At 43.8% G+C, this 24,465-nt stretch overlaps 1 protein-coding gene across 2 annotated transcripts in view; it reads left to right on the top strand.

The window, feature by feature from the left end:
- The first annotated feature begins 3,588 nt into the window (after window positions 1-3,588).
- Window positions 3,589-24,465, top strand: part of caln1 (calneuron 1) — a 32,868-nt gene continuing 11,991 nt past the window's right edge. The window contains exons 1-3 of one of the 2 annotated variants that reach the window (XM_076281555.1): window positions 3,589-3,713; window positions 6,590-6,733; window positions 9,799-9,911. In XM_076281555.1, the coding sequence (XP_076137670.1) occupies window positions 3,596-3,713; window positions 6,590-6,733; window positions 9,799-9,911 (375 nt within the window). In that variant the 5' untranslated portion in view covers window positions 3,589-3,595. The remainder of the gene's footprint in view (window positions 3,714-6,589; window positions 6,734-9,798; window positions 9,912-24,465) is intronic. The other variant, XM_076281554.1, reaches the window with a different exon arrangement.

Raw genomic sequence — 24,465 nt, 5'->3', positions numbered from 1 at the left:
TCGACAAATACATGAGAACTCTTCAAAGAATCATGATGCATAAAATTCGGCAAAAGTATCCTTTCACAGTTTCTTAAGCGTTACATCAGAACTAATGCATAATGCACCCTAACACTCATCTGATAGAAACGGGGTTCAGCTGTCCTGGTAGGTCTCCTCAGGCTGCCTACAGCTCGTGGGCTTTTTTGATGCCTCCACCCTGTTAGTTCCTCGGCAGCCCCGGCTGTTTTGGCTGGGAGCAGCCAGCAATTAGCCCGCTGTCCTTCACCTGAGCGCACACCGGCCCGCAGCCGCCAGCGCTTGGCACACTCTCCTCCCTCCCTCCCTCCCTCCCCTCCCCGTGCTCTCCTGGGGCACTGTAGCGCATCACTGTCTGATGGGCACGCTGCCCACAGGAGTGCACTGCTGGACGTGTCCATACGTAGCCCGAATCCCGGGCTCATTTGGTGTGTGCTAGAACCTCTGGCCCTCTTCCGCTCGCAGACTCTTCCTGTGAGCAGCACCGCCTGCTCGGCTGTCCCGGCTTGCTGGTGGAGGCCTCCAGTGGGGCGTTTCTGGGCTCTTGTCACCTCTGTTGTGGTTCTGGGTTTTCCGCTCATCTGGAGAGGACCACTCAGTGTGAACTCTCAACACCTGGAGCTTAGCCCCTCTGCTACATGGAGGGTACAGGACAGGTGAACAGCCCCACTGATAAAAAAAACAGTAATGATCTACTTAAAGCCTGGAAGAATGCTCGTAACACTTTTACAAATACTAAATTGTGCATTTATACCTTTTGCAGAGCTCACAATTAATAAAAAATAAAGAAATCAAACGGTTTAAACTGAATCAAGAATATTCCACAAACAACAAATGGTTTAGGTAGTTTGCACACCAGTGCAGTTTTCTGACTGCATGTAGAACTGTACTCTAGAAATTATTATGAAGAAGACTCAAGGAAGAGCCACTAGGCCTCACAACAGACAATTAATGGTAGAAAGTGTTTGAAAATGCTTGTTTGTCCAAAGATTCTGGAGAGAAACCTCCTGTGCCTTAGGCAATACAGCCAGAGACTTTCTAATGAGGAGCACTCAAAAAATCCTCCATAAAAATGCATGGGGCTAGTTTGTAACGCCAATATGGCCGTTGTCTACACATATCACACCCCTTCCTCGGCAAAACGTTGACATGTGAATACATTGAGCCAATCATATGGTGTGTTGTGAAGACATCGTGCCAATCATGTGTTGTGAACTCGCAGCTGGAGCAAGATTGGTGTTGTGAAGCCTTGCTCACGCGCATTTCTGCCGAAGAGGATGCCCGATGAGTGCCCAAAAAGCGTTGCAATATGGCCGCCGAGTGGAGGGACTTGCCTAAAAGGACTTTGATACAGCATATTGGCCCTGCTGATCCAGCTTCCTGCTGTGGAAAGTCAATAAGTTTGTGGTATTCCATCTGAATTCCGCCATTAAAGTGGGAACCCCAGACATGCGTTTCTTTCTCTTTCTCTTAATCTTAATCATCTAACACGCAAGTTTCTGACAGCCAAACTGCATGTTTTGTCTCCTTTGGGATATTGCTTTATTTATCAGATAGCCTGCTGAGCCATTGTTAATTAATGCTTATTTATATCACTTTTATGTGTTAGGACTTGTTGTGCTATTAGAAATTTCAATTTGGCCTATCTTCTGCCAGTGGTGTATCCTTTTAAGTTTATTCGAAATAGACCCCTGCCTCTACCACACACTCCATTTGCTGAAAGTTCTCTTTCCCATGCTCTCAGCCCAGTAGCGTTCTGAATGAAGTATCAACCTCATTACCTTCCATTCAGTGCCTTGTTGATTTGGCTTGAAACAGATCCTTGCACCGCGCTACAGTTCAATCCATCTTATCCCGCAGATGCCAGGCTAGATAGAGATGTAGGACGGGGGCGAGTGAATGAAATTACCTTTCCTGGACTCTCGTTGAACCATTTCAGGCAAATAGCATTGATTGTTGTACAGATGAAAGTAGCCATTTGCAGGTCAATACACTTTGTACCTGATTGGTGATTGTATTTATTTATATATTCTGTGACTGTCAGGCAAGACTCGGAAACTACAAAAATACACCAAACATCACACCACATACCACCATATAGCCTTCCATCAGGATCTTTGATTGGAAGCATAATGATTGTAATTTTATGCCAGTTTGTCCTCCTATCAGGCTGGAAGAGTGGGGACTGAAATACCAGGATGAGGCTAATGCTTTCTGACAGTTACCCCACATACACCACAGTAGCCTGTATTGTTTTTGGCTTTCTAGTGTTTCTGATTCCCTAATCCACTGTAATCTCAGAAAAAAGTCATTTCCAGGAATTACCCAATTACCCATTGATGAGTTCTGGCTCTTTGCATCCTCTCATATGTCTGCTTTTGACATAACTACTGTTGAACTGCCTGTGAAGCCAGTTGTTTTTGTCGTGCGTGTGGTAACTGGGTGGCCCCAACTGAGACACCCGTAACCGTATCGAGTGTGAAAAGCTTGTCAGGGCACATCAGTGTCCCCTAAGTGTAGGACATGTCTCCATAATTTATTTCAACTACACATATCTTATCCTCAGCCTAAATGAAATCATACACGAGATAATTTGCAGAGACACTATGGACCAATCAGCATGAAACCAAACCGACCACATGACAGCTGTTTTCTGAGGGTGTAGAGCACCATTTCTCTCTTTTCCTGAGGGAAAGATCTGCTGCTTGTTGTCAGTGTCACCTTGAGTCACAGCTTAGGGAGACAAATGAATGCTCCTCAAAGTCAAATATCTGCATGTTGTTTGGAAGAATCTGTCACATCAGTGCATATACTTCCTGGATGTCATTCATGCCCTCGCACAAGCAGAAGCTGAAAAAGGAGCGGTGATTTGTGATTCCAATAGTTGTGTGCGATACTGGAATCTGACGCAAGCCTGTGACAAATGCATCAAACTTGCAGAACCGCCCCTCTTTAAAGATTCAGCAGGTGTGTCAGTATAAGTATTGATGTGTCTTTGATTCCAGAGGTAGGATCTTGTCACCTTCATATTTTTTTTTGTCACAGCAAGGTTAGAGTGAAATAGGGAGTCCAGCTTTCTCATCCATTATGTGTTCATGTTCATGTATGCACCCCTTTATGGTTCTTGAGTAAATAATAAACGAAGGAGGAGACATCTAGCCATTACAATCGGCATGCAATTCCTTGCATCGTGAGAACTATGTGTGAGTTTTTCTTGTGGCTTTTACAGTTGATGCTTTCACATTTATCACTGGTTTGATCCATATTATGCATTAAGTGTGTGAACTCAATTTAATGAAATATGTATTTCACAGTTGCTGTTAAAGAGCTTACACCAATCAGGAATATAATAGTGGTATATTCACCCGAGGGTGCTTCAGCTTATGAACAGCTTGTGAACATATTACACAAATTAGTGGATCATTTCGATGTTGTGTGCCTTACAATTTACACAGCAAGGCAAAGTCATTGTAATGTTAACAACCTATGGGTACCTTTAGTTAGTGCCGGGGTAGCTAGGAGTTGCTGGTGGTTTTAACCTAATTCCCACTTCCTCTGCCTGTGTCCCAGAGAGAAGATGCCGTTCCACCATGTGACGGCAGGTCTGCTGTACAAGGGGAACTACTTGAGCCGGTCTCTGTCGGAGAGGAGTGACAGTGACCAGCTCGCCAGCATCTCCGTGGAGGAGCTCGACGGTAAGGCTTAGCTTAGGCGCACTCTCTAGCTGCCCTGGTTGTGAGGACTTTCTCTCCAGCCTGCTCACCCACCACATACACACACACACACACACACACACACAGGCATGCGTGCACACACACACGCGCACACACTCTCTCTCTCTCTCTCTCTCTCTCTCTCTCTCTCTGCACGGAGGCCTCTGTAACACTTCTGATGACCAGGGGCCTATTGTTACTTTATATAATCCTTTTTAGCCCTACTGTCCAGGGATGGATATGGATCCACGCAGAGCCTTATGAAAGAACTCTTTGTCTGTCTTAATGGATCTCTGGAAGGGATGTCTATCAGTAACGTTGCAACACATTTTTCAGCTCATCAGCACACAAAAAGCAGCATTGACCCCAGGCATAAATACTTGTTTGCTTTGTTTTGTGAGCATCTGTTCACATGAGCCAACACACTGGGTTGAGTGGCTTGCTGATCGATATTGGTTGCTGTAGTCAGCGTTAAGAGCTTCTTTTACGAGAACACAATGTCGACATTAATCTAATGATGAAGCATGCAGATTGCCAGCGGCAGAGTAACTATAATAATATGTTTGAATAATCCATCTTTGTACTAGTGTAGTTATTGTGCTTCATCTTGGACCATGACTTCAGGCGGTAGTATGGTGACGTTGATGAAGCAAGGCTGAATAGAAAGCACTCTGACTTGCAGAGAGTGGAAATACTGAAATGATAATAATTTCTTATCATAATTTATTCTTTGAATTGCGGTGCTTATTATGCCTTGGCTTGGAACATATGTGCCTTTTTCACTCGAGGCTATGAATTCATGTTTGAAATCCTCAAAAACAAAATGAACAGAGAAATGTACAGTATACTTGCAAGAGTCCAACTTCACCAGTGTAGGAAGATAATTAGAGGAACTACATTTAGCCTTTTTGTATGTGTTTACCTCAGTATGGTCTTCTCATTAGATTCCCAATGCCGCGTCTCGCACTGCTCTCTCTCCTCCAGGATGATGGTTATTTCTGGGGGGGAAGTCTGCAATGACAGGTTGGATGCGCCATTAACCACCATTACATAATGAGTGACAGATTTCACGCTGAAACACCTGCACCTGACTGCTAAAATACATTATGATGCCAGTACATGCTGCAGTTATGTGATGTAGTGCTGAGTTCTAAACTGCCATTAATTGCCATTTACTTTAAACCATACTTATGCGAGGACGTTTCCCTCTGGAATATTTTTGCAGTATGGGCTGCTTTGCTTGAATCATTGATGTCTTGCCTCTTCGCAAAGCTCTGAAAAGACGGGGAAATGGGATATTGGGAGGTTATGTTGTTGTTGGAGGCTGACGTATAAATGCACCTCAGCCCTCACCAATAATGTTGGAGCACCCACAGTCTTTGATGATGCAAATGTGTTTATTCATGTGTCGGCCGCTTCTATACAAACAAATAAATGGAAATGCCTTTGATGTCTATGCAGCCCCTCCACTGAAAATAAAAGAGAAAAAGACTCTTTGTACGGTCGAATGACGTCCCCTGAAATGGTTGGATCCTGATGTTTTTGGCGAAGGGCCCTACCGGAACCTTCTTTGTGTATTTGCAGAACTGACTCAGGCATTCCGTTCTCCACACAAGAGTTGCTGTCAAATCTAAAAGTAAAAGTGGGCGTCCTATCCCCTCCGGATGTGTGTGGATGTGTGTATTATGTCACGCTCCACTACTGTCAAATGGAAGCATCACAGTGGGTGATTGACAAGTAATGGACAGCATGATATGAACACATCTAGCCAGGGGGGCTGTTTTGTGGTGTTTGTCATCCTCTGCTCTCTCTGACTGGAAGTCAATGCTAATAACAGCAGACGGTCCACCACAGGACCAACGTTTCCGCAGGTCTGTTTGCACCATCATTTTCACATTTATCTGTGTGGTCAGTAATTATTCCACCCACTGATCCTGACTTAGCTGTCCCCAGTGCGAAGGGTCTGTGAGCTGGTGCTGTAGGTTTGTTTGTTTGCATAAACTTTTGAGTCCCTGAGTTTTTTGAGTCTTGACTGGTTTCCAGGTGGGGTTGAACTCACGCATGCTGCCTGGCCCAAATAATTATTCAGCATTCAGCGGCGCACCCAAGCGTGGCATGCAATCACTGTATTCTAGGAACAGGTGACATTCTATGTCTATTTAAGACCGCCATTGCTGCATCTGCCATCACCAGCTTTCCTCCTTCTCCCCCTCCTCTCCTTTCCCCCTTTCTCCTCTCCTCCTCTCCCCCTTTCTCCTCTCTTCTCCTTTCCCCTGCTCTCCACGGCGCTGTTATAATATATGCATCTGTAAGGAGGAGCTGAAGAGAACAGAGCGGCTGCCTGCCGTCCTTGCTCTGTGGGAGCCAATGTCACAGTTTAGAGGAGGGACAGGGGACCTGCGGCCGAGCTGTTGCTTTATAATGCTCCAAAAAATCACTGCCCTATACTGACAGATAAACCTACACCTCTGTCCCTCTGTCACTTTTCTTTCTTATTCCCTCTCTCTCTCTCTCTCTCTCTCTCTCTCTCTCTCTCTCTCTCTCTCTCTCTCTCTCTCTATGTCATTTACTACAACCTCCTCTCCTCTCTGCTGTTTTGCTCTAGTGACCAGGAATGAGGAGCACGAAAGAAAGTAGAGGATTTGAAGTCAGAGAGACAGCGAGAGACAGAGAGAGAAAGAGAGAGAGAAAGAAAGAGAAAAAGAGAGGTGCTGATATTGTTAAATAGAGGTAATGTTTCTTGGTGGAGTAAAGTGATTCGTCTGAAAGTACAACCTTTACTCTGTGTGTAGTGAAGCAGGTGGAATGAAAAACCCGGGACGCCAAAGTTATACGCCTGTCTTCTCTTTTCTTGGCAGAGATCCGAGAGGCTTTTAAAGTGCTGGATCGCGATGGGAACGGCTTCATCTCCAAGCAGGAGCTGGGCATGGCCATGCGCTCGCTGGGTTACATGCCTAGCGAAGTAGAACTTGCCATCATCATGCAGAGACTAGACATGGATGGTGAGTTGTCCTCCCGCACCTTTCCTCCCGCACCTTTCCTCCCGCACTCGCTCACTCAGTCACACATAGCCCTAGTCACACCCAAACACATACAGTGTTTCCCATATATTGACTTATTTGTGGCGGCCCACCACAATATCAACATTAACCACCACACAATGACTTTCCAGGTTGTACTAAATTGTGCTTAAATCTGGTTCATCATAACCACGCTACGCTAATTTGTTAAAAACTGTTGAATTCAAGTTAATTCTGCAAACCTACCCCCTACAAATATAATTCAGTTCTGTGGGAAACACTGACATATACACACACCTGAAGACACCAAAACACATGCACCCAACATCCTCGCCTAAACTCACACCCATAATCACATACCTACTACTACCTAACCATACAGACATGAACAAACTCTCCTAATCACACCGATACATCCACATGAATACACCTGTCCCAGACACTTACACCTAAGCACTCACAGATTTAATACACACTTATAGTGGCCCTGTAATGATAAAGAGAAAAGTCCATTTAAGAATTGGCAACATACTCTGAACTAGAACTGATGCCCAGTCTTCCGTGCTTCAAGATGGAAAGAATTTACACATCTCTTCTCCAGTTGTATCAGTCAGACAGGCCATCATTCAATATGTTGCTCTAAGCACAAAATACATCAACAACAAGGCAGAATAGTCTTTTAAATCAAGACAAATTCTGATCAGAACTGATTGTCTAAATTGATTTTAGTTTTCTTTATTTTCTTTTAAACTCCTTTGATTTATTTATTTCGTCTGGTTTAGAGTGCCAACAAAACCTGAAGATGGTCTAAGATGTACCTGCCAAATGAAACTTGTCTTTGAGATGCGTTACATAAATAAAGCTATTTGTCAAAACATTTGTTTTTATTGTGATGGGAATAGATCATCTTGGCTGTCTGCTGATGTTGCAGTTCACATTAATATTTTGGCATACTAATGTTTTTTGTTCTGTAGTCTCTATGGAAAGGTGTTTGAATATCTTCTCTTGTGTCTGTACTGCTGGCACTGACTGTCTTGGCTTCTGGTTGCTTTAGATTCTGTCAGGCATACTGTGATTCTACTTTTAATGTCGCCTTAAAGGAGAATTCCGGTGTGATATTGACCTAAAGTGTGTTGAAACGTGATACCGAGTGTGAACGTATGTCTCATAGCTCACCTTGGCTTGTCCCCTGCACTCAGAAATCTGGCGCTACTGTAGTTCGCCAATGCTACCAACAGTGTTTCGTTTAAAACGAGACATGGAGAACTTTGAAAAAGCACTGGTAGTTTATTTACAAGACGATTTATACAGACAGTACCTTAAGGAATTTTACAGTTTGACGCCATCTTGAATTTAGTCACGATAAGTCGAGCGACGAGTACGAACGAACAGGTATGATAAGGGATCAGATTCCAAAAATAATTCAGTGGAAATGCATAGATTCAGTTGCTTCCAGTAGCCAGTTTAAATGTCAAGGCCCTTGGAAGTCTACCAATGAAGTATGGAGCTACTTTGAGCCTCGTAAATTGTGTAAAACAGTGATTTATTTGCATGGCTAGGCCGATGCCCGAGGTACTGCAACGAAACACTGTTGGTAGCATTGGCTAACTAGCGCCAGATTTCTGACTGCAGGGGACAAGCCGAGGTGAGCTATGAGACATACGTTCACACTCGGTATCATGTTTCAACACACTTTAGGTCAAAATCACACCGGAATTATCCTTTAATGCTGTTTTGAGAAAGATGTTGGAAGTAAAAGTGTTTTTTTCGTCTGTCAGGGGTAAGACAGGATTGATATTGCCCATGTCCCTCAAACTTGTTTTTTATTTAATTTTCTTATATAAGTGTCATTGCGAAGATGACAGATCAGCTGAATTCCTGCAGATATAGATTGACCAGTGTAGTTTGTCATTGGATATCTTTATTCTGTAGTTATGTGATGTAGAATTTGATCTTTACCAGTATTTTGCTGCTCTGAACACTACATTGATATAAATGTCTGTTATGACACTAAATAAATATATTACGCAGTGAAGAACACTGCATTTTCATCCGAAATCAGCAGTCTGTTTGATTCTTGTTCTGTCAACTCTCATAATGGCTTGTGCAGTTACTGTGTGGGTCTGTTGGTCCTGACTCAGAGTACGGTGTCTGCAGCAGTCCTTTCACTCCATCACCCTAGTGGAGTTTGACCAGGACCCCCCCCGAGACCCTCTGCCTGACCGGACATCCATCAGGACCTCCCGGGCAGCCCAGCCTGTACTCGTCACCTGCCTGTGGCCTGCCGCACAGCATACACAGCGCCCAATCAATGCCACGAGTCGTGCCAAACAAACCTCTGCATCTGAGGGGTGGGGTTGTGTGTCTGTGTGTGTGTGTGTGTGTGTTTTTTTTTTGGGGGGGGGGTGGATGGTGGAGGAGGTGTGTTTGTGTGGAGGCGTGCGTCCAGGAGAGAGGCATGAAAGTGAATTAAGTCATCCTGCTTTGACAGCACTATCTCGACAAGGTCGCTGTCTGTTACGAGACGACATACGAAAGCCTGCTTGCTAAAGCAGGGAGAAAAAGGGACACTGGTGTTCTTTTCAGCCAGAGCTGAATTAATTTGGGTGTCAGTGTGTGCACCCAGCGGTCACAAACAAGAGGTCGTAATTCAAGAAGCCATTCAGCCCACATGGTACGACATTGTGTTTCTCCATTTGACATACTTCAAATACTCAAAACATGCATCAGTGTAAATCAGGCTCTGGTAGTCAATATGTCAATGCTGTGGTGGGAAGTATTCCTTTGCCATAAATTTGTTACATGTTCGAGTTTTATTGATTACTCTTTTTGATAGATTTCTACTGAACAACTTGTTTCTTGCTACTCATCTCATGTCTGTGAAATGTAATCATGTTCGTGCGCTGTGTTTAATTTATGAACTCCATGAATGATTTCCTTATGTGTTCAGTAATGGGCTGGAGAACCTCACTGGGATTCTGTTCTGTTCTGTTCTGTTCTGTTATTTTTCACTGTTCTGACACGAATTGGATCCTTCTATTCTCCAGGTGACGGCCAGGTGGATTTTGATGAGTTCATGACAATCCTGGGCCCCAAGCTTCTGTCGTCAGAGACACGAGAGAGCTTCCTGGGACACACAATAGACAGCATATTCTGGCAGGTAAGGAAATCCCAACTCGTTTCTGAGCCTCAATTAAAAAGTGTCAGTGTGCACAGATGGAGGACGGGTTTGAGTGCACATGCGGGACTTGAGGACCCAGATGGCTTCGTACTTTCCAACTAGAGCCGGGTCTGTCAGATCAGGACTCCAGGCCCCGTAGATAATCAGACGTTTGCTGGTTCTTAAACGGCATCATTGCTTGACACTAAAACCGCGTATCCGTTTTGGCACCAGTGTACCAGTGGTCCGCGGCCATATTGGATGAGACCACCCCCCCCCCCTCTGCTCTCTATCTGTTGATGATCAGAAACGACCGTGGCAGACAGTGGACAGATGTGCTAATGCAGACCTATAGATCTGTGAGCTGGAGCTGACAGCAGCATGATGGATGTATGTGTGGGACCGTGTTGGGGTGGGGGGCAGGGGGGTGAGAAGAGAGGGGCATCCCTGGAGACTGAGCGCCTGGTCCAGTGCTAGCTTTGATGCTATCAGGGAAGGATGTAGCATTGGTGCACCAAATCTGCGGCTTTGACCTTGGGCTGACCCTGGGGAGCAAGGGGAGCTGTCGGAACACATCTCCATCTGCCCGCGGAGATGCCTGTGTAAAAAAGGGCAGAGTGGCTTCCTCTTCTCCTGAAGGACCCCGTCCGCCGAGATTAAACGGCAGGCGTCTTACATTAAAAATACATTTGAGCACGCTTTGATGAATGAGCCACTGTGTGCACTTCCAAAAGTCATTCCTTGTAATTTTTATGTTCGGTATGCGTTGAGAGATGAATCACTGTCTGGCAAAAAGCTGAGGAAGTGACTTGAATAACAAGGAGCTGGGCTTTACTTGATGGGGGAGTGTCAGTACTCTTTCCTCTTTTAACAGGTTCTTAATGCCTCATTGTATTTTCCTCTTGCCAGTAGCATTGTCATTTGGCAGACAATCCAAAGAGACTTACATAGAGATTATTGTCTATATTTATCTTAACATGCTCCTCCAAGGAATGGATCCAATGACCACCTTGAGGATTCTACAAGCATACTCAATGAATACCACCGATGCAACAGTTGTTGACACATCCAATTGAAATGCTAGGACATTCTTTTGATAGGCTGGCAATGTTTGTTGAGAGAATGGCAGGGTTTGAATGTGTCGCCATGGAGATATCATCTGTAGTGTTTACTTTCCTCAGAGGAAATGGGGAAATGGGCCAAGGCTGGTGATGGGACGTCACTTCGCTTGTGCCTGTTCCGCCTGGCCACTCTTCTTCTCTCTCTCTCTCTCTCTCTCTCTCTCTCTCTCTCTCTCTCTCTCTCTCTCTCTCTTTACAATGTCTGGGGCCATTTGTCTGCTGTGACTCCCTACCCCGGTCCAGCAGGTTATTCTCCCTGAATGGATTGGTGAGCTATTGATTCAGGCCCAGTTTCCTCTGCCCCTGAGAAAATGAATCATTTTTCTCAATAAGAGTTGCACATTTGCCCATTACGTCTCTGAGGGTCCTAACATGGCCGGCCGGAGGGAATGTAGCGCGAGTGGACCCCGTCTTTGAGTGGCCCGGGGGCTGATGGTAAGGTATGGGCTGGGCGGTCAGGCCTGCTGGACTCATTTGCCCTCTGCGGCAGCCGGTCGCTGCCTGCTGCACTGGGCGGACGATGCCAGGGATTCAATCAAAGCCCAGCTCTGGCTTTATAGTCCAATGAATTTTAGATGTGTGTTCACTCCCCGCCCTCTGAAAGCCTGCCACACACAGACACCCGGCAAAAACAATCAACAGCCGAAACGATCGGAGAAACACGACCTTGGGTCGTGGAACGTAAAGCTTTAAAAAGCCAACATGCCTTATGACTAATGAGCACGTTTTATGCGTCAGCGTACGACATCGCTGGAACCCGTGCGACTCGCCAGAGCGGCCTCTTTAAACGATCTTGCTGCCGGGTGCTCTTTGCCCGTGAGCTCTTGATGCATCAGCAGGATGTGAAGCAACCAAAAACCTGGCAGCCGAGGGTTTAATTATGTTTTATAAATTACGGCGGGCCGCGGCGAGCTTCTAAGAGGACACCGCTGTTAAGTATTTATTCTGTCTGTGACAGTGCCTGTCAGGCGGCCTCCATCTCATCTCGTCACGCTCACCGTCTGCCGAGAGAGGGCCACGAGCGGCAAGGCGGCCCTGACTCACCCGCTAAGTTATTAATGTCAGCCCTGCACTGCGAGCTGACGCGGTGACCTCAGGCAGGGGTATGAGACCGAGTCGGCACCCAGGGGCTCCCGCCTTTTTGAGTTTACCACAGGGTTGATTTTGACGAGACAGGAATGGTGTCCCAGTGAAGTTGTTTTCCTGGTTCTCCTTGCTTTGCTCTTTCCTCTGTGCGTGTGCGTCTGTGTGTGTGCGTGTGTGCATTTGTGCGTGTTTGAAGGCTGCCTGTGTGTGTGTGCTTCCAGACAGGCAACAATGACACATGATGGCGTGTTTCACTTCATACCGTGTCTTACTGTACATCTCCACATGCATCCTAGAGCAGGTGCTCCGTTTCCCACAATCCACTGGGGGAGCATCCACAGTGTAGTGGATGTCTGCCTCTAGACCTGGCAGCTTCTCGCTCCTTCATTCAACCTCACCTTCTCTCTCTTTTTCTTTTTCTCTCTTTCTCTCTCTCTTCCTCCCTTCCTCCCACTCTCCCCTCCTGCTCCGATCAGACCATTTGTCCACTGTTGCACGACCAAAAATCTACCCATGAAACACTGAGCACAGTGGACTAATACTCTCGTCTCAATGCGTTAATTATAGCTTGGTGTCACTTTTATTAATCAGACCGGGTGTGGGAGACCACACCACATCTGGCTAATGAGATGGTGATTTTCGTCACAAGACACTTCTCCGTAATGATGGAGCAAAACAACGTAACAAGAAGAATTTGTCACTCAGGCATGTTAGGCTTTGACAGTTTACCTGGGCAGAGAGCAAATTACTAATTAGAATTTAAATGTCTTGGCACACAAAAAACAAAAAATATTTGATGTCTTGGAGGTTTTACTCTTCCAACAACCTTGAGATTTCACTACACCTTTCCACAACCATCTCTCCAGAGGGGCCCGACTCCGCGCTGCCTGTGGCCCGAACTTGGGCCATGTGTGCTTGATGTCAGCTACTCTGTGCGGCAGTTGTCCTGTTCATTTCTCACCTTCCTCTCTGTTTGGCTAGACTTATGCCCATGTCCCAGTGATATGAAAATGGAAATTGTCGCCAAATTGTTTATGCATGAAGTTTTGCCGGACTATTACAGTTTCTAAAATATTTAACAAATGATGTATAATGAGTCACCCCGGGCTGCGCTGCAGAGGAGTCTGTCTGGCTGCCTGCGAGTACAGAAGACGGGGTCAGAAATCTGTTTTTGTTTGAAAATGAAACACCGCGAGGCTGTTGCTCAGAGGAAAGCACACGTTTGACTCGGATACGTTCTCCTGATTAAATATTTACAAGCTTCCTCCACCTCTCCCGGCTGGATTTTGATTTTCATGAAAATTGTACCCGCTCTGGAGAACAGTGGCAGGGAAACGTGAGCAAGTGCCATGCATTTTTAGTGTGCTCGGAGACCAAACGCCGAGCCCCTTCTCACATATGGCTGACTACACCTGCATGGGTGAATTTAAGTAGATTGCACTAGCTTCACTATATGCTTGGTATGCAAACAGATTCTCATTCGCTGTTGGTTTATGACCACTTTTTGGCCAGTGTTTCATTTTAGGCTACAATTTTACCACTGTATACTCGACTGGGTTTGTTTTAGTTTTAGGAGAGAATGGATGGGTGATTGATGGTGCTTTGGCATGTCTCAGCCAGCGGAAATATTTTGTACAGAAAATTGACAGGACACTGAAAAGAGTGATGAAGGCACGCTAAATAGAGGCTTTGACAAAACGCAGCCAGTGTTTCTAACAGCTTCCCTCCCCGAATTCCACCTAGATTGAGTGCCGAACTACAGAGGAGCAGGACTGTACTGCTCTAAAATCCCCATCACAAGTAGATATTTTAACAGAACTCAAGCTAATTTGCAGATTTTGACATTCTTGGTGGCTGTATTGTTTCACGGGCTAATTTGAATGGTACTTCAGAGCAACTTCAGTGCAAACCTAAATAACACACAGGGTGTTCATCTCAGAAGCACTGACTTTGGGCATTCTTCACAGTAGAATGAAAAAGCGAAGATTGCAATGGTCTGCCACAGCCGTATGCACTAGTGGTATTATGCTATGGAGAGGGCAGAAAGAATTAGTGCATACTTTATGCACATGTGTTGTATGTTCACCACACCGCAGCACAATTTTAAACCAGTTCTTATACTCAGTAGCAGCTAACAGGAACCAGTCTGGGTCTCATCGGCTACAGATCAGGCTGATCCAAGTGTGGACTGCACCAGAGTCAGCTTCAACTGCATCTGTGGCAGCTGTAGATGCAATCACATAACAGTATCCTGGCTATTATAATTAAAAGTTCAGCAATAATGTTTTTTTATTATTATTATATTATTATTATTATTATTATTATTATTATTATTATAATAATAATAATAATAATGATAATAATAATAATAATAATAATATGTTTATTTTATATAGCGCCTTTCTCAAACCCAAGGTCGCTTCACATAGTAGGAAGGCAGGGAAACACAATAACAAACAAACAAAACAATACAACAAAGACAAAGGCTATGTGTTGGGTGTGGAGGAGAAGTGATCACTTATTAGATTACTTACACTTATTTTCCAAGTTGTCAGACAACACAGATCAACATTACCACTGGAAAACGATTATTTCGTGTTTGATTGGGAAGCTGTGTTACATGAGGTGTGATAAATGTAATGGAGAGTGCTGACGATGAGAACAGACAAGCTGTCTCCCTCGCACATGCATTTGCCATTTAGTGCAACGCATGATGCACTGATGGCAGATTTAATGAGAGTGGATTCCAACGTGAATCAAATATGAATGCCATGATGATGATTGTGAGTTTCCTTCTGAATACTAATAGGTTGAGAACTTTTAAACGACACGGTAAACAGAGTACTTAACCCTTCAGCTGGTACCATCACACTGGTGTGACAGGAATGTTGGAAATGGAACGTTCTAAACCAGTGGTTCTTAACTGGTCTGGCTTTGGGACCCACAATTTCCCATGTTCATGAAGTCACGACCCATATATATTTTATAGCGTTCAAGACAACAGATTTGGTGAGCTACATGCTAAGAAAGGCGAAGTGCCTGTAGGCCTATTTGTTTGGAACATGCTGTTTGGCATTACATTTGTGAAGTCTCCAACTCCTGATGTCACCTTAAAGTACTTGACAGGTCTGTCTTTGACAGGTGTACTTTATTATGAAGCATTTTCACTCATGTTCCAGCTATTGTGAAAATGCAGCCCACAAACAGGCTCCCAACGTCATGACTTAATCTCCCTCTTTTGGCTGAATAATACAACTCTTCAACAAGTCTTTAGGGTCTTCCACCTGTATTTCACTTGTTCAGGCTTATGTTGATAGCCAGCCTTATTAAGTTTTTGACAAATCTTTTTTAAAATGTTACGACAATTTCTGCCGTCGATGAACTCCATAACATTTGCATGATTGCAAGACATAAATTTGTCTCCACGACTTTCCAGAAGTGTGCGAGTTGTTTCGCCATGATAGGAAAGTGTGTGAGAGACAATTGGTTCAATTGGTTGAACAATTGGTTCAGCATGCGCAGGCCTACAACACTCTTCCTTCTGGGAGCATATTCCGTTTAAGGTGTTTTCATGACCCAATATTCCGTTTAAAACAGGCATATACTAGGGTGTGCAAACGGTTTATTAGTAAACCGAATATGGCCTTTTTCGGTTTATTTCAATCAGAATAAGGTGTTTACAGGACACGCATATTCGGTTTATTCCCAGTAAACTGATTCGAAACTGTTTATTAGCTGCATGGAAGTTCAAATACAATTAATTGTGAACTGGAATGTACATGTAATAAGAAAAAAAGACACCAAGGACACAGAGGAGAATGCATGGAGATGAAGAACTGAAGAAAATGAACACATTAGAATAGATAAAACACTGGGAATAGATACAAGTTAATCAGTCAGAGTACAGAACAGTTAAAATAACAGCTTTTAAAAGTACTGACTCTTTGACTTGAAGGGCCCTAGTTTTAGGCTGTAAGAAGAGAAAACTCTTCTGATGATACTGTTTTCTGAAAGTGGTTCAAATTGTTAGAGCAGTGTCTCTGCCTTAACACAATGTACAGTATATAGGAGCTTTTTACAACAGGGATATTTTGTGTTTGATTGTAACTTGTTCAGAGACATTCAGGGGTTTATGTAGCCAGGTAGGCCCCAGTGGTATGCTGTTAGACCCATGGACATCCACTGCTAAAGAAAATATCAGATTGAGATAACAGCCCCACACTGAATTTGTGAGGTGCAATTGTCGTTAAATTCTCCACAGGATCGACATAATGACCATTAAAAGAAATTTCAGCAGTTGAAGTGCAGAAAAACAAATATCAAACATGTATATTAGATGATTGTCCTTGGTTATATATCACGCAAGCAACATTGTGCAGAGGGGAATGCTGTTGATATATTATGCTCAACTCAAAAGGAAAGATCCGAACCAGACTGCCACTGAACATAAGCCTGACACTATCTCACTGAATGCGAATATCATATTGGAAAAGAACCGTATGTAAGAAATTTATTTCAATTAATCATAAAATGGCCCTGATATGTCACTAGACATTAAGAAATCCTGTTCATTTCAAATACTTATATCACTGACAACAGTAGTCCGGCCAGGATATTGTCATTTCAAAAGTGAAATTGCTGCCCTCAACTGATGTTGATGTTGTGTTTTGTCATGTCATGTTGTGTTTTGGCCTGATGCGCCACCCTCCACCTATCTACTAATCACAAAGTCAGTAGTGTTTCGGCATCCGGGTTGGCAACCTCGAGTCAGGGGGGAGGGGGAGGGGATACACCGCTCTTCAGTAATTTGAAAGTGATTTTGGCCACAATCTTACATATGGTTCCTTTAACTGTAGTAAAAGATAAAAAGTTCTATAAGATGTGTCTGTGAGAGGTATGGAAGTTTAAACCAATCATTTAAACTCATTACATTTTTCAGATGAGTTAAGATAGAGTTGAATTTGGGGTTCTTACCCTCAGGATGGAAAAGTGGACTTTTCTGGCAAAGCTTAAACTCCATTTGATGTTTTAAAATGATTTTTATAAACAGCATGGGGAGCTTTTAGGTTCATGGACCTCTCAATCCTCTAAGCTTCTCCTCCGTTTATCTGTATTCAAAAGGGACAATCTTTTATTCCTTGAATTTTTAGGTTGGGCCTGAGTCATTCTTTGCTTTCAGAAGAGTGACAGTACATGCGCTTGTGCACATTTTAAATGTTTTTTGAATCAATACCACGGCTTGCCATTTGGGATTAAAATGCATACTTAGATTTTGTGTTCAGTATTCTTTGCTGAAATATGCGCATAGAAATTCAGAAATGCCGAAAAAATGTATACTTATAGAGCTGTCTGCACCAGTGCCGATGATGCTTGTTGTGCTGTGTGTTTGTTTGTGTGTGTGGGTGTGTGTGAGTGTGTGTGTGTGTGTGTGTGTGTGTGTGTGTGTGTGTGTGTGTGTCTGAGCCAGCCACACTCACAGGCTAGGCGAGACGCTCATAAGAAGTCTTCAGAAGCTTCAGAGGGCTCTTTGAGCCACTGTGCTGTGTTGCCGATGAAGAGATAGGCTCGGCTAGCTGGGTGCTCAGAAACCACAGCTTGGCTAGCCTCTGATCCACAGATGGCCGACAGAGGTCATCCGATGGTCACCGCTAACCTGCGTGGTGTTTGAAAGGACACGTCATCAGCAGTCCACCCCTTTAAGTGTGTCAGCTCCCTTAAATCAGGCCGCAGTGAGTCAGACCACACACTTTCAGACTATAGGGGCTTATTCTGCTGCTAAAGCATAGCTTGGTGAGAAATGTATGATAATTTGGTTTTATTCTTTTACATTATTAGATTATCTAATGTCATTTCACAGTGCTTTGCTCTACTGGTGAGTTTGTGTGTGTGTGTGTGTGTGTGTGTGTGTGTAGCTGTGAAAGTGTGTGTAATTGTGTGCAATTGTGGTAGTCCTGTGAAATCCAGCCATCTGATTCAGGGTGTTTCCACAAGGCTTTTTAATTTAGCGCATTAATTGCTTCGTGCTCTTGCCGGTTTCTCACAAGATCCTCTGATGTAGCATATTAAGCTCGCACTTCAGCACTGTGGCCTAAGCGCAGCCTCTCCCAGCCAATCATTTAACTCGGCTGTCATTTCCTCAAAGGGGAATATCTTGTTTGCACTTGAAGTATTGATCCCTGGCGATATACTGTCATCACTCCATTATAATGTTTTCTGCTGCAAAAAAAAAAAATCACTCACATGAGGCCCAAGAGCTAGGACTTCATCAAATCCCATCCATTCATCTCTCATGTCCAGTCGCCCTTTGTCTAGGTCCTTTGTTGTGGCCATTATTGAATCAGAGGAGTGAGATGAATAATGCATGGACTTAAATGATTTTTGTTCAAGCGATGAGAAATGGGTGGCGCTCACCTGACCTCTTGACTCTCGGCCCATTTTAATCAGGCTCACTTTTGTGGTCGGTCATTCCAGATTAGCCTCGAGACCTTTGCAATGTAATGAAAGACTCAAAAGGCATGGGTTACTTGTGAAGTGTCAGTGTAAGTCAGATGTAATATCACAGGCCTATGCATCATTGTCCTATTAGCCAAATCCAGAAGTCTGGCTGGATTAATACTGGGACTAAGGAGGGCTTATGCCCCAGGGCCCACAGGAAGGCATGGCCCTGGTTGGGAGAGGAAGTAGCCTAGGCCTACATCTATTCAGTGGGACTTTGTGGTTCTTGTTAAAACCGCAGGAGGAGGATTATGGTCATATAGGTTTTGTCAGTTTTTTTACCAAGTTTTTTTCCCCCGCTTTTTTTTTTCAAGCAATTTTTGGTCAACGATTCTGGGACTACAGAACACTGGGGCATATGAAACTTGGGTATAGAAGCTTTTGATTCCCGGGGCCGCTCTCCCAGCATGTAAGACCCCCTGAAAGCTGGGTAGGCTGTAGGCGGAATAACTCTATAACCATCGCGCCCAGGAATACAAATTGTTTGGGCCATTTTGGCTTTCAGACAGTCACACACATACACACATGTACACGCACATATGCACACAGGCGCACACACTTACTCGGACACTCTATCGCTCACTCTCTGTCTCTCACACACACCTTATATGGTCAGTTTCCATATCACAAACAAATACAGGACGCACAGGACACACAGGAGAGTTTACCGCAGGACAGAGGACAGGCTACCGTGTGAGTGATCCAGTGTGAATGTGAACTAAGTAGAAGCCCTTCAAGAATGTACCTTTGTCTCTCGGCCCTGACGCTAAGTTAATGTCATTTGGCACGAAAACATCTTGCTTAAATTCCACCCTAGCTCTAGTGTCAGAAGCTGTGCCATGTTTATCAGCTTGGGACGGGCTGTTGTTTGTTGGCTGTGTTTAGGGAGGCTTCGTGCAAGACATCAGAGGTTATTGGAAATTAGGCCAAGTTGTACCCTTATGACAGGCACTTGATAAAACAACACGACTAACTGCAAGTCACAGAAGACTGTCAGCTGTGATTACTTCTCAGGATGAGATGCCAGTGCCAACCCAGCCAGAGTAAATACTAATTATCATCATAACCGTATGTCTACTGTGTGTCTGTGCTTTGCCTACTGAAGACAGCACATTAAAGTAACTTGAAATATGATTGAACTTACTTGAACCTTTTCGCTTCTTTCAGGTGTCGTGTAATACGAATGGAAATGTAAAAAACAAATAAGCTAGAAACTTTGCTGTTGATCTTAACCTACTAAGGCAATGTTGTCAACATGCTATGTTTATTGATTTGAAATGTGTTTTGATTAAGATTTCGCACTTCAGTGCATTTGTCTTGTCCAAAGGATGATTTTGTGTTTTCTTGCAAGCAGGTGTCACGGGAGTGTTCACAAACAAAAAGACAGTAACCGAATAAGATAAGACCATTAGAAAGGGGCAAAAATACTATGAAAGTAGAAAGTGGCGACAAAGCTACTTGTAGCACTATAAATGCAAAGCATGTATCTGTTTTAGATCCCATCAACTGAATACATTTTATTGTCAGACCTCAGCCAAGGTTTTCAGCCGCTGTCAGACCTCACTCTTCATCCAGGGTTTCTGGTGCGGATAGGTCCAGATTGATTTTGATCAAATCTGATGTTGTGACTGCCACAGTAGAGAGGTTAGTGTAGGCTGGCACAGAGGATGTTATTTATTAATGCCTATATGAGCGGCATTGTTGGCTGAATGTGTACAGTATGTTATTTGCAACTGTCTTATACAATGACCTCAACTACACTTGATCAGTGGTCATTGTGTTCAAAACAGATCTGAAAAGAAGGATGGCAGGAATTCCTAGTATCATAGCTGATCTGTCACCCACTCGTCTGTCTCTGGACTAATTCAGCTGATGCAGTGCTTGTTGTACGGTATCAATCAAGTACACTTGAACTATCGACCAGAGATCAATTACAGAGGAATTGTTGTCAGACATAACTCTGTTCTTCATAACTGGCTTGATAAAGTTACTCCTCAAGTAAAAGACTGATACCTCTGTTCAAGAACAAGAGAGCTCTTCAGCTCCTAATGGCAGTTTTGTTTCAATTTTGAAAGTGTTTGATTCAGTTTCCAAAAAACTTTGCTTAGACAGAGTAGCCTGTTTTTAATTGCTCCATGCCTCACTGTCTCACTGAAATATTTTGTATATATTTTTATAATTAGCTGGGCCTAGGAGCAATTCATTTGAATTATTTTCAGCCCATAAATAAGTGCATAGCTAACCAGTGTGTAATGTAAGGCTAGTTTGATGCATTCTTTGTTGTTTTTCTTATTTAGGTTTATTTGAAATTGGCTGTTATGCGAGGAACTTCGAGTTTCCTGAAGTTGAGGAATACTTCACCCGCTGCATTTAATATTTTCACAGAATGCACTGGGAAAGAGCATATTGAAACTGGTATGTGTGTTTATCTCAGCTTTTTAAAGTTTGTGCAGGGTACACTAGATTGCAACAAACTTCTTCTAAAGTTGGACTGCTGTTGAAAAAATGCAGACCAGTGTCTGAACTGCATTTGAAGTTTCTCATCAACTTGGTCTGCCACTGCCTGCCTTTTCAGTGACCGGCCAGGGATCACTGAGATCTGAAACTGCTGTGTGTCTGTCTGTCTGTCTGTCTGTCTGTCTGTCTGTCTGTTTGTCCCTGTCCTGCCTTTCTAAGGGCTAGTCTACACGTACCAAACCGATCTTTTTTTCCTCCGTCTTCCCTGGAACCATATCAAGAATATTTGCGTCCAAACGGATCCATCTCAACACGACTCAACACGTTACTTCATATCCTAGGCCTATAGGTGGCACTGTTTCTCTTACAGAAAGCTTGCACGCTGTAGGCTATACAAACAGACAGAATAGGCTAGGACGAAAATGGCTAGTGCAAGGAAACCAGAATTGTTTGTGTGGACTGATAGTGTAAAACTAATAAACTTCATTTTACGGTTTGTGAAGGGTGTAGTCCCGTCCTTTATTTGGCTAACGCAGGTACAAATAATCTCCTTTACTTTCTTTGGTTGTAGGATAGTCCGCGATTCACATTAGTTTTGGCTATCACCGCAAATGCATAGGCTACTAAACGCTAGGTCTACCCAAGTTAGGCTATTCTGTCGCAACATTTATAATATTGCTATAATACCTTCGTTAGTAACAGTCGATACTTTTGTCTGCATCTACCATAGGCTTAACATGAGTTACACATCTTTGTATGCTCATATCTGACTTCACTAGACTATGAATGCATTTATTTATGTTGTAAGACATGTAAAATAAATGAATGACACCGGCACTACGCACAAATTAATTTAAACTTACACCGCACCACTATTGTGTGAACTGCCATAGATATTCATGAGATGAGATTTTCACGATATAAGAAGATTCCCTTGTTGATTACTGACACAGTTTTTTATGTATCATACAACATCCATCCCTGGCAAATTCATTGGCATCAGAATGTATGAGTTCACAAGAATCACAGAGGAACCTTGGAAATGTTCTTTTACAGACCCGGAAGAAATCAATTTCTCTCTCTCTCTTTTTCTTCCTCCTTCCCTCATGACGTGGATGATCTCAGTAGCTCACCATAGGATTAATTTCATGCAAGTCACCTTGACCACCATCAATTCATTAGGACCTGTTTGTCTGTGCCTGTCTGCCTCAATGCTGGGAAGCCTCCCCCTCTCTGCACTCATCTTCCCTTGTGCTGTCAATCAAGTATAGGGCTTCTGCCACACAAATTAAAGTGCAAACTGCACTCTGCTCTCTCTCTCTCTCTCTCTCTCTGTCTGCCTCTCATATGCATACACATACACACACACACACACACACACACACACACACACACACACACACACACACACACACACACACACACACACACACGCGTCCCTACATATCAGTTATCCCTCTGCTGGAGGATGCTTAATTGCTTTGTACTGTTCTGTCTTGTTCTTAAAGGCAGTGAACGTCTTGATCTCAGCCCTTTTGCATTTTCCAGTGTAATTACTTTAAACATGCCTTTTTTCGGGGGTTGAGCATCCCCAACACAGCAGCTTTACTTGGCAGGGGAGCTGAAACACGAGGGCTGAATGCGGCAGCCATAGCGCCGGATAGACAAGCGAAACATGGACTCTCAAATCATATCTCATCACATTTCCAAACTGCATTTCAAATTGCACAATAGCACAATCAGATTTTCCAGGTAGTTTTTAATGAAATATCACCTCAAGGATCTGTAACAATTCTGGCTTTGTCAGAGAATGATGTACCATGCAACACTTCTCAAATGTATCCTGTCCACTGAAAAAGTTTATGCTTAACAACATCCAGGTAGTTGTTGGAGATGCATTATGTTGCCGCTAACGCTGTATCTGTCAGTAGCCATTAGAAGGGTCCGATCATTACAATAACAGGCCTGTTTAATTGTATAAATGGGTAATTGCTATATAGATGTGGGCTTGACTGTTATTCTCAGTATTGATTAATTGTTAATCTGAACCCATGTAATTGCTGATCTTTGTGCCTAGCTGTCGCAGTAATGCACCACATCCCTTTCTTGTTGGATGAGTAAACTGCATGTCAGGAGTGCACTCTTTTCATGCCTGTGTCAGCGTGTGTGTGTGTGTGTGTTCTGGATGAAGCATGGCCTGAGAAGAGGTGTGTGCATATGAAAGCAACAAGCAAGCCGGGGAGTGATGTTTCCATGGAGCTGATTTCAATTTCAGATATGGAAATGGGGCACTGGGAGTGAGTGAGTGTGAGTGTTTGTGTGTGTGATGGAGAGAAAGAAAGAGAGAAGAAGAAGAGAGAGGGAGAGAAAGAGAGAGAGAACTCACTGAACCCCCTGCTGCTATGAGAACAGTACAGAGACTTATATGTATGTCGATATTTTGTGTGTGTGTGTGTGTGTGTGTGTGTGTGTGTGCATGAGAGAAAAGAGAGGGAGAATAAAACAGGAGATAGATAAAGGAGGAGCAGCCTTGGATCTCTCCGGCTTTGCTCCAATCCTCAGACGCTTAAAACAACCTGCGCCAAGCACTTGCAGCTCACCTACAACACACACACACACACACACACACAGTAGCATAGCCTAGCGTCTAGCTGTAAGGAACCACTGACATTTACAAACGACACAGGCCTGATCCTCAGGACAGGCTGGGCATCCTCTGCGTGCTCCCGGGGTAATGGCCACTTTTCACCTGATTAATCGCACGGCTGTAATTGCCTGTTAATGTGAGATGTAACACTGTTGTGGTTAAAATGGCGGAGAGCCATTTGAGGGGAAACTGCACTTCTGATGGCTGTTTTGACCCAGCCGCTGTCTCTCAGACCAGAGGCCTTTGTGTCAGATTATGTAAAGCTTCTTTGCCTAAGAGAACTTTTTCCCGTTAAATACACAAGCACATTCCGTCTTGACTGGGTGTCTTTTCCTAATCTGCAGCTTTATCTGCTGTATAACATTGGGATAAATACCCACCGAAGCATTAGGAAATATAGTTTCTGACTGCACATAAGACCCCTAGTAAAGACCTTATTTAAGAGTGGCAAGAGCAACTGGAGTGTTATTAGCTGGTTATCATTGTTGGTCATGATTTAGGGCTAATAGCTAATATGTAGATCATACTGCAGGTCATCGGAGCTGATTACTGTGGCGCTCATCATCACCATGGCCACATACTGTATGACAGATGGCCATATCAAAAGGTCAGTGTCACAACTCGTAATACAAAGCAAAGGTCAGTTTAATCAGCGATCTACCAGACCATGATTCATCGGCTGTCGGCCACCATTGCCTCACAGGTCCCCAATATTTGGTCAAGAGGAAGCCACCAAGGCAAAGGTTAT

Source organism: Alosa pseudoharengus, unplaced genomic scaffold (assembly GCF_046254945.1).
Source record: "Alosa pseudoharengus isolate Yale_2024_CS ecotype anadromous, Long Island Sound unplaced genomic scaffold, YU_APseudo_1.1 YU_APseudo_1.1_scf_13, whole genome shotgun sequence".
Classification (NCBI taxonomy): Eukaryota; Metazoa; Chordata; class Actinopteri; order Clupeiformes; family Clupeidae; genus Alosa; species Alosa pseudoharengus.
Note: the sequence above shows the minus strand (reverse complement) of the source record. Positions and strands in the feature narration are given on the sequence as shown.